The 11,099-nt window shown below is 38.7% G+C and overlaps 2 protein-coding genes across 2 annotated transcripts; one reads left to right on the top strand and one right to left on the bottom strand.

Moving 5' to 3' along the window:
* The first annotated feature begins 114 nt into the window (after positions 1 to 114).
* LOC149733087 (protein unc-45 homolog B-like) lies at positions 115 to 7,128 on the top strand. The gene is made up of 16 exons (XM_089882696.1): positions 115 to 389; positions 446 to 482; positions 541 to 716; positions 767 to 1,024; positions 1,082 to 1,259; positions 1,931 to 2,104; positions 2,281 to 2,455; positions 3,065 to 3,227; positions 3,446 to 3,678; positions 3,854 to 4,267; positions 4,706 to 4,886; positions 4,941 to 5,056; positions 5,114 to 5,231; positions 6,372 to 6,527; positions 6,603 to 6,733; positions 6,886 to 7,128. The coding sequence occupies exons 1-16, from the start codon at positions 222 to 224 to the stop codon at positions 7,013 to 7,015; spliced, it is 2,808 nt and encodes a 935-aa protein (XP_089738822.1). The 5' UTR covers positions 115 to 221; the 3' UTR covers positions 7,016 to 7,128.
* Positions 7,129 to 7,604: 476 nt separating this feature from the next.
* On the bottom strand, positions 7,605 to 11,099 carry LOC149733088 (nuclear receptor subfamily 2 group F member 1-B-like). Its single transcript, XM_089882715.1, has 4 exons — positions 10,735 to 11,099; positions 10,216 to 10,417; positions 9,169 to 9,699; positions 7,605 to 8,146 (listed from the first exon to the last, which is right to left on the bottom strand). The coding sequence occupies exons 1-4, from the start codon at positions 10,972 to 10,974 to the stop codon at positions 7,869 to 7,871; spliced, it is 1,251 nt and encodes a 416-aa protein (XP_089738841.1). The 5' UTR covers positions 10,975 to 11,099; the 3' UTR covers positions 7,605 to 7,868.

Consider the following 11,099-nt stretch of genomic DNA (forward strand, 5'->3'; position numbering starts at 1 on the left):
TTTTACTAAAAGTTGCGAAATTTAATTAGCACCAAAGACGATAAAACATTGATTTCTATGGAGTTCACACGAACCGGTGTGACTGTTCTCACCTTGGGTGGTTTCCCCTCAAGCAGCTGTCTTCACGAAGAATCTGGAAGCCGCGATAAAAGCAATTGTTTTGAACAATGCGCTCATATTGTGTAAGTTAACGAAGCAAAAGAATCAACTTTAGTTTAAACATGTCTTTGTCTAACGCTGCCGAGTTGAAAGAGAACGGGAATAAATTGTTTAACTCCGGTATTTATAAAGAAGCGATCGAGTGTTATTCCAGAGCAATTGAAATATCAGAAGATAAAAACGAAAAGTTGGCTTGTTTTAAAAACAGGGCTGCGTGTTATTTGAAATTGGTAAGTTCATTGATTTGGATTTTGTTTAAATATATGTTAAAGCATTTGTTTTGTAGGAAAAGTACAAAGAATGTACAGAAGATTGCACGAAAGGTAAATATAAGATGTTTATGACGTCTGGTTTTCGTCAAACATGATCTTTTATCTTCAGCACTTGAGATATCGGCGTCTGACGTCAAAGCTTTGTTCAGAAGAATTAAAAGTTTAGAAAAACTTGGCGAAACTAGTCGTGCGTATGCCGATGCGCGAAGATTGATTCAAATTGAACCAAAGAATAAATCGGTTCAAGAAGTTTGTTTCCGACTTCGTAGCATCATGGAACTAGAGGTTTGTTGTTTAGTTTGTTTAAAGTTGATGAAACATAATTTTCCATGCAGCTTGTGAAAGAGCATTCCACCGAGAACAGAGTACAAGCAATGTTGCAAATATTATTCGACCAAAATGTGGACGATGATAAAAAAAGAAAAGCGGGCGACAATTTAGTTTTTCTTTCAAGAGACGAGGCAGGAGCTGAACGGATATTCCGCGAAGGGGGGCCGGCAGCGCTGACACAACTCATGGACTCAAAAGATCTCTTTGTTAAACTCTCGGCAATTCGAACGATATCTGCGTTGTGTGAGGGACATCAAGCTAGGGTGGGTTGATGACATCATACATTGATGATGTCATAATAACATCATATTATTATTCAGTCACTTGTGATGTTGCGTGATGTCACAATCGATCGATTATGCAAATGTATGGGGTCGAAGGTCGACACGACCGAGGAGGTTTCCATGGCAACATTTCAGTTGATACAAAGCATTGTGACATCACTACAAGGAAAAGACAAACGCGACCATAGAGGTCACGAGGTCGCCGTGCATGCTGGTAGGTAGCAAGCTTGGGGAAGTACCCGTGTAATGGTTGGGGAAGTACCCATGAAATGGTTGGGGAAGTACCCATGTAATGGTTGGGGAAGTACCCATGTAATGGTTGGGGAAGTACCCATGTAATGGTTGGGAAAGTACCCATGTAATGGTTGGGAAAGTACCCGTGTAATGGTTGGGGAAGTACCCATGTAATGGTTGGGGAAGTACCCGTGTAATGGTTGGGAAAGTACCCGTGTAATGGTTGGGGAAGTACCCATGTAATGGTTGGGGAAGTACCCGTGTAATGGTTGGGAAAGTACCCATGTAATGGTTGGGGAAGTACCCATGTAACGGTTGGGGAAGTACCCATGTAATGGTTGGGAAAGTACCCATGTAATGGTTAGGAAAGTACCCGTGTAATGGTTGGGGAAGTACCCGTGTAACGCTCAGGGAAGTACCCATGTAATGGTTGGGGAAGTACCCGTGTAATGGTTGGGGAAGTACCCATTTAATGGTTGGGGAAGTACCCATTTAATGGTTTGGGAAGTACCCATTTAATGGCTGGGGAAGTACCCATGTAATGGTTGGGGAAGTACCCATGTAATGGTTGGGGAAGTACCCATGTAATGGTTGGGGAAGTACCCATGTAATGGTTGGGGAAGTACCCATGTAATGGTATATACTGCACAGATTATGGGAAGGATTTGTTGAGCATCATGTTGGAGTTGAAAGCAATGTTGGATGACGTGGAAGTATCAGCGATAGGAAGAGATCATGCAATATCATTGGTGGCTAAGAATATTCCCAGACCTGATATTAGAAGCGGTTCAAATGCAAGGACACTAAAGTTTATGGAAGTTGGAGGTATGATGTCATTGTTGTGATGTCATTGTTATGATGTCATTGTTATGATGTCATTGTTGTGATGTCATTGTTGTGATGTCATTGTTGTGATGTCATTGTTATGATGTCATTGTTATGATGTCATTGTTGTGATGTCATTGTTGTGATGTCATTGTTGTGATGTCATACATTTTCAGGTTTAAAATCAATGTTGGACGTCGGTAGTTATGGTTTCGCACCCGGTACTTCCCCTTTCCCGATAACAAAGAACACTCGACTTAACGTTTCAGTTGCTTTGCTTAAACTTTACGATGATTTGGGCGGCGATAAAGCCAGGGGGGTTTGGGATGAAAAGATATTCGACTATGTGCAGTAAGTGTATTTATATAATCTTATGGTAACTTTTGTTGATATAATGGTAACTTATGTTGATATAATGGTAACTTATGGTAACTTATGTTGATATAATGGTAACTTATGATGATATAATGGTAACTTATGGTAACTTATGGTAACTTATGGTAACTTATGGTAACTTATGATGATATAATGGTAACTTATGGTAACTTATGATGATATAATGGTAACTTATGGTAACTTATGGTAACTTATGATGATATAATGGTAACTTATGGTAACTTGTGTTGATATAATGGTAACTTATGGTAACTTATGGTAACTTATGATGATATAATGGTAACTTATGATGATATAATGGTAACTTATGGTAACTTATGATGATACAATGGTAACTTATGATGATATAATGGTAACTTATGATGATATAATGGTAACTTATGGTAACTTATGATGATACAATGGTAACTTATGGTGATATAATGGTAACTTATGATGATATAATGGTAACTTATGATGATATAATGGTAACTTATGGTAACTTATGATGATATAATGGTAACTTATGGTGATATAATGGTAACTTATGTTGATATAATGGTAACTTATGGCGACCGATTTTAGATCTTTATTTGCGACTGGTACAATGCTGGCCAACAAGAGAGCAATGTCAGTATTGACATGTTTGTTGCAAGGTCCGTTTGAATCCGGACAAAAAGCGATCGGGTTGAAAGGAGTTTTGGAAACGATGATTGCGATGACGGGAGATGAGGAAGAAGATAGCCAAGTATGTTGTTTCTATGTTTGTTATATTATTTCTATGATAGTTATAATATTCCCATGATAGTTCTAGTATTTCTATGATAGATATAATGTTTCCATGATAGTTATAATATTTCTATGATAGATATAATGTTTCCATGATAGTTATAATATTTCTGATAGATATAATGTTTCTATGATAGGTATAACATTTTTATAATAGTTGTTATATTTCTATGATAGATATGTGCGATCGAAGCCATAATCACATCGGCATCGAAGCAAAGCAAAGCGACGTTTGTCGTGGAGAATGGCGCCACCTTGCTGAAGGAATTGTTCAAGAAAAGCGAGTCTGACGCGGTTCGTGTCCGCGCATTGGTTGGATTGTGCAAACTTGGGGCTTCTCATGGCTCCGATGTGAGCCTACGTGCGTTTGCCGATGGCTCGACGGTCAAACTTGCAAAGCAATGTAGAAAGTAAGTTGCTACGTTTATTAAATGCAATGGTACCGGCATTGAGCCGCGAACCTGTACCTTCTGGGCTACAGGCAAGTAAACTACTCTTCTGTCAAACACTTCTCGGTAAATTTTTTTTCACACTTATGGTGGCAACAACATATATTATTTAAGTTTATATAAACACCCCTTCCAGATTCCTCACAAATCCGTCGAAAGATTTCGATCTTCGTAAATGGTCGGCGGAAGGTTTATCGTACCTAACACTAGATGGCGACGTTAAGGAGGAGTTATGCCATGACGAGGATGCGTTAAAAGCTTTGTTTGATATCGCACGAACGAACGATAAAACTGTGACGTACGGTGTTGTCAGCTGTTTAGTCAACTGTACGAACACTTACGATAAAAACGATGAAGTTGTCCCGGAGATGATTGAACTTGCTAAATATTCGAAGCAACACATTCCCGAGGAGCATGAGAAGGATAAACCCGAGTTTGTGAAGGAAAGAGTTCGTTTGCTGGTTGAGGGGGGGATGGTTAACGCACTCGTGGTGTTGGCCAATGATGACACAGGGTTGCTAACTGATACAACTAAAGAACTCATTTGCAGGTAAGTTCACTACAACATATATATTTATGTAAGTTCACTACAACATATATATTTATGTAAGTTTACTACAACATATATATTTATGTAAGTTCACTACAACATATATATTCATGTATGATCGCTACAACATATATATTCATGTATGATCACTACAACATATATATTTATGTAAGTTCACTACAACATATATATTCATGTAAGTTCACTACAACATATATATTCATGTAAGTTCACTACAACATATATATTCATGTAAGTTCATTACAACATATATATTCATGTAAGTTTACTACAACATATATATTCATGTATGATCACTACAACATATATATTCATGTAAGTTCACTACAACATATATATTCATGTAAGTTCACTACAACATATATATTCATGTATGATCATTACAACGCACAAAATGTTTAACATTATTATTTCCAGGGTTTTTCTTGTCAGCGTGGAAGATGAAAATAACAGAGGTTTAGTTGTGGCAGCAGGTGGCGCTAAAGTGTTGATACCTCTTGCCACTGCTGGGACAAAGAAAGGGAAACAATCGGCTGCGCAAGCGTTGGCGAGGATTGCTATAACTTCAAACCCCGCAATTGCGTTTCCTGGGCAAAGGGTGGGTTTTGTTGTATGAATGTTGTCACATCTAACTCACCTTGTTCCTTCACAGTCACTGGAATGTATACGGGCATTCAAACAGTTACTTCATCCCGATTGTGACGCGTTGCAAAACTTTGAAGCGCTAATGGCGCTCACTAATCTGTCCAGCATCGATGATAATCATAGGTATGTGATGTCATAATAAGTATCTATGATGTCATAATGCTAACATTGTTAATTCAGACGTCGAATAATTCGTGAGAAATTATTAAGCGAGATTGAAAGTTACATGTTGGAGGAACATGAGTTGTTAAGAAGATCAGCCACAGAATTGTTGTGCAATATGTGTGTTTGTACAGAGGTATTTATGTTCCCAACCCCCTTATATATATATATGTTATACACCCCAACCCCCTTATATATATATGTTATACACCCCAACCCCCTTATATATATATGTTATACACCCCAACCCCCTTATATATATATATATGTTATACACCCCAACCCCCTTATATATATATATGTTATACACCCCAACCCCCTTATATATATATGTTATACACCCCAACCCCCTTATATATATATATGTTATACACCCCAACCCCCTTATATATATATATATGTTATACACCCCAACCCCCTTATATATATATATGTTATACACCCCAACCCCCTTATATATATATATATGTTATACACCCCAAACCCCTTATATATATATATATATGTTATACACCCCAACCCCCTTATATATATATGTTATACACCCCAACCCCCTTATATATATATGTTATACACCCCAACCCCTTATATATATATGTTATACACCCCAACCCCCTTATATATATATATGTTATACACCCCAACCCCCTTATATATATATATATGTTATACACCCCAACCCCCTTATATATATATATGTTATACACCCCAACCCCCTTATATATATATATATGTTATACACCCCAAACCCCTTATATATATATATATATGTTATACACCCCAACCCCCTTATATATATATGTTATACACCCCAACCCCCTTATATATATATGTTATACACCCCAACCCCCTTGTATATATATGTTATACACCCCAACCCCCTTATATATATATATGTTATACACCCCAACCCCCTTATATATATATGTTATACACCCCAACCCCCTTATATATATATGTTATACACCCCAACCCCCTTATATATATATGTTATACACCCCAACCCCCTTATATATATATGTTATACACCCCAACCCCCTTATATATATATATGTTATACACCCCAACCCCCTTATATATATATATGTTATACACCCCAACCCCCTTATATATATATGTTATACACCCCAACCCCCTTGTATATATATGTTATACACCCCAACCTCCTTATATATATATATATGTTATACACCCCAACCCCCTTATATATATATATGTTATACACCCCAACCCCCTTATATATATATGTTATACACCCCAACCCCCCTTTGTACAGATGCAGGAGATAATGGAACGCGACAGCCATGATCGGGTGAAACTCCTTGTGTTGTTGTGCGGGGAGGACGATCATGCTACGAGGAAAGCGGCCTCAGGTGCACTTGCTATGTTGACTTCGAACAGCGAGAATATTGCAAGAAAAATAAGAGAAAAAGTAAAAATTTGTGTTGTACATACTTCATATTAGCTGTTTCCTTCAATCTAAACATATTAATACTAATTGTTTCAGTGCAAATCATGGTTGGATAATTTGTCAATTATTTCGTTGGACGAAGATAATGAGATTAAACATCGCGGGTTGGTCGTCGTTAACAACGTCGTGGCTGCTTGCAAGTTTGCTGCCGAGGATATCGTTAAAAGGTTTGTTAATTAAAATTTAATCACTTTTTTTAAAGCAATTTCATCTATAACGTGTTTTAGCGATGTTGTTTTGTTCCCATTTTCCTTCTCTTCTTTGTTTTAATTGAATGAATGTAACATGTCTAAATAATATAATATTTCTATGTTCACAGCAATATACTCGAGATACTAATGGGATTGTCTAAAGACTCAACACTTGGTGGCAGTAAAGTGCAAGATCTTTCGATTTCGTGTTTAAAGAAATTGGAATCTGATAAATTTATTCAATCCACTGGTTTGTGATGTCATAATGGGCAACAAGGATCCAAAAACCCGAAGTTGAAACAGTCCAATGATGCATGTCGGTGTTGTGACGTAATAATATCGTCAATGATGTAATAAAAGCCACAAGATGACGATAGAGAGCATTTTTTATGACGTCAGAGAAGAAAATTGAATTATTCCAGAAAATTTTGATTGTGACGTAATATTGGATTGTAACAAGCAGGTATTGTGACAAAACAATTCAGATTACGGTACGTGACAATGGCCCTTGTTTGGTCAACAATACAAGATTCCAGAATCCCATTAAGGGACGCTTTGACCTCTCGTTACGGGTCAGTGGTTTCAGTCACGGCAAGGCAAGATTAGCGAACGAAGTGTTGTGAAAATAAGCCAAGTTCGGCATGAAACGATGTGAAAATAAGCCAAGTTCGGAACCGGCTTAAATTTCGTCCCAGCCAATCATGCGTGTCGCGTAACTTTAAACCTTACCCCATCTGCCATGCTTGGTGTTGGGTGACCTTTGACCTAAGGTCGTGACCCCGGAGTCTGGACGACTGAGAGCCCACCTAACCCTTGACCCCCCAACGCGATAATTACGTCACAAACGTATTGTCAAGAAATTTTATTCCTTTCAATTGTTAGACACCTATTACGACATAGCACAGTTACCGGCAGTGTCTTTCATAGAAACAACATTTCGTTCGTGTGAGGTAAACCACGTGATCATTACGTCATAATCGTGCTTGGAACATAAGGGGAATTCCCGAAATACGACTTCGTCTTTATCCAGTTAGGTTGCAACAATCTCACAGCAAACGTCATTATGACGTCATGAATATTCTTGGTGACGTCATCCCATCTAATGGTGACGTCATTGCAATGTCATGTGATACGGCCAACCGTATGAGCTCCCCGACAGCAACATATCTCGAATTAGTGTCTCAATGGGGGTTTTCCCCACAAGGCGAACAAAGAATAACTGTTCAATCGCGCTCGCGCTAACTGTTCGTAACGATGGCAACCGAAGTAATAGTTTTCCAAATCTTGATGGTTGGTTTGGATATTGGTGACGAACATATTCTTCTAAAGCGCATTGCGACTTCTCTTGCACGCTCTCTATGTGTGTCATATCACTCAATCCATGGGAATCTACAATATTAAGGTTAGTTACGTCATAAATATGATGTGTTACGTCACAAACATGAACAATGAATAAACATCGCGTTGTCGATTCTTCAGCGAAGCGATTCAAAACGAAATCCAATATTATGTTGTAGAATATTAGTGACGTATGTAGATTATTGGGCAATTGATTTTATGTCGTTTTGTATTGAAGTGATTTCCCGAATGTGGCCAATTTCAAACTTATTGCATTTTATAAATAAATTATTTTCAAATTTACTTTTCAACAAAATTAAAACACGCCAATTGTTACGTCAATCATTAGAACTCTATTTTTATAACGTCATAATAAGGTTTCTTTGTTACACGTGATTGCATTAAAACGGATGAGATGTGAGCTAAAGGGTTGATTATTTTAAGCAGGGGTCAAAGGTGACACGACCCTAACCAACGGAAAGATGACCTTTTGACCCCTCTCCCCTCCAAATATGATTAACCACCATCTCGACCTCTGGGATCGCTAAGTAATCCCTCGCGGCCGACGCTTTGTTTCGTCACAAACATATTTTGTCGCAACTGCCACCTATTAATTGTTTGATTGTTTACGTCACAGAGCTGTTTGCATTGTCTGTTACACTGAGTTTTATGACGAAACAAAATGGTGATCGCAGCGTGATTTTCAATATCGTGGGAAAACGATTGAAGCCCACCCCCCCGCTGTTATCGCGCAGTGAGCGATTTTATTTGACAAGATTTTGCGCGGTATATGTGTGACGTATAATGCCTACTCTGTGATGTCATAGTCGCGATATTGCGCTTCAGTGGTCACGTATTGTTGTGAGGTCACAATGACAAAATAGTGACGTATCACGTTCCGACTGTGACGTCATATAATCGGGAGTCCAAGCGTAAAATTTAAATGTGACGTAACAAAACGATGGATGACGTAACAACGCGACGGATAAAACAACTTTGAATGTGACGTCATAAACATCGCGTGTTTGTAAAGTTTAGATTATTTAAAATAATACTCAACAAAATTATTTTACCTGCAGTAAAAAGCACAATTGCTTTCAGACAAGAATATTCGGCTGAATCAACATGAAGCGACTTTAATCGTTCAACCTGTTCTTGGAAGATGCGGATATGATCCATGAACGTCATCACCCGGTCAGCTGACATAGAAGTGTGCAAACCAGCCGCTGCTAGTAAAGGTGCCACGTGTAGAGGCATGTGACTTTGTGCTGCATTCAACACAAATAATTCGCTCCAGACCCATTTTAACATCGCTACTTGATCGGTGACCTGCAACTCTGGGAAGAACGGGATATTTCGCGCCCATTCCACGGCGGAAAACAACAATCTAGCGGCTAGTTCACAAATATTGTCGATGCCCATAATTTGGTTTGGGACGGGACATTGCAAAGCAAATCTCGACGTTGGGTAAGGCTCGGCTCTTAACAACATGGATATATAACCGGACATATACCCTGGACCGAAGTTGCTTTCAACACCGTTGGTTATCGCATATTGGCCTGTAGTATGGGGTTGACTGGGCGGCATGCGTCCCCTTTGTACAGCTGCAATATATATCGGGTTAGGGTATTCCCATTATAATAGTAACGTCACAATCGAACATGGGTCGTCACGCTTGATTGAGCATAAAATCCTGTGAGGATTAAAACAAATAAGCGAAACAATGTTCGATCTTGGTGTCCGCGGTCAATAAATATAGGATGCCCACGATGTATAAGATGATGGACATATGATATCGCGGTGTTCATTGTGACGTCATATAGGGCCATTGTTGTGTAAATGAATATAATTCTAGATTTAATAATATTGACACGCCCGCGAATATGACGAATATTATTCTGACCGAATAATTGCCTTGTTACGTCACAATCGTTTCTGTTACGCGGTAAGATGGCCGTTCTAAGAAGCGCTAAACATTCTAAAGTTGAATCGCGGTCATTGTAACCTTACAAACGGTGTTAGTGACGTAACAATGACCCGAGTTCGCGTTAAGCTCGACAGTGGACTTGAGGGCAAGTCGTAATACAAACATTTCTAATGGAAGGTTGGCAGGTTCTTACCTTCCCTTCGCATCCCGATCTTCACACACTTATTCAGTCGGCAATATTGGCATTGATTTCTATGATGTTGATCTATTGGACAATTTCTATTTCCTCTGCATGTATACGAAAGGTTCCTTCGTACGCTTCGTTTGAAGAAGCTTTTACACCCTTCGCAAGTGTACTGGCCATAATGTTTGCCACTGCTTTTGTCCCCACACACCTAAACCAAAATGGCGCGCGTTACTGTTATCGGCTTTATTTCTGTTTTGTCACAAATAAGCATATACATACGTTACAAAATGATAATCTAACTTATTATAACATAACAATTGAATATTTACAGAAAATTGTGACGTAACAATCGTTGTTTTATCGCCAAACATCTGCCGTCGAATTTCAAAAACATAAAAAAAAACAATTCGTAAAACAAATGAATTTAGGATTTAAATATTTAAATTAAATAAGAATATTTATTAAAAACTAAACTTGTTAGGAAATAAATATTTGTTGCAATTAAAATGGCGATACTTGGCTTACCACACATTCAATCTGCGGCTTCTCGCTGGTTGATGACGTATTTCCGGTCGGTCGTGACGTTGAACAATCAGGTATTGTGACGTCATTAGTCGGTGTTGTTGGGGTTTGGGGGGTTAGATCAGGGGGCGGTTGGGGGTGGGGGGGTAGCGGGGTCGATACTGCCTCGTGATTGGCTGGCTGTAGCACTGTGACATCATCATGATGATTTGATTCCCTCCATGATGTCACAACCATCGCCATGACGTCACAAAGAACTTTATTATTACATCACAGACCTGACTAAGTGTCCTCGAGAAGCAAGTTCTACAACTACTCGAAATAAAGCTTGTCGCGTCAAAAGCTCTGCAAGAGAGAGAAAGAGGGGA

The sequence above is a fragment of the Ciona robusta genome, chromosome 8 (assembly GCF_009617815.1).
Source record: "Ciona robusta chromosome 8, ASM961781v2".
In the NCBI taxonomy this organism is placed as follows: Eukaryota; Metazoa; Chordata; class Ascidiacea; order Phlebobranchia; family Cionidae; genus Ciona; species Ciona robusta.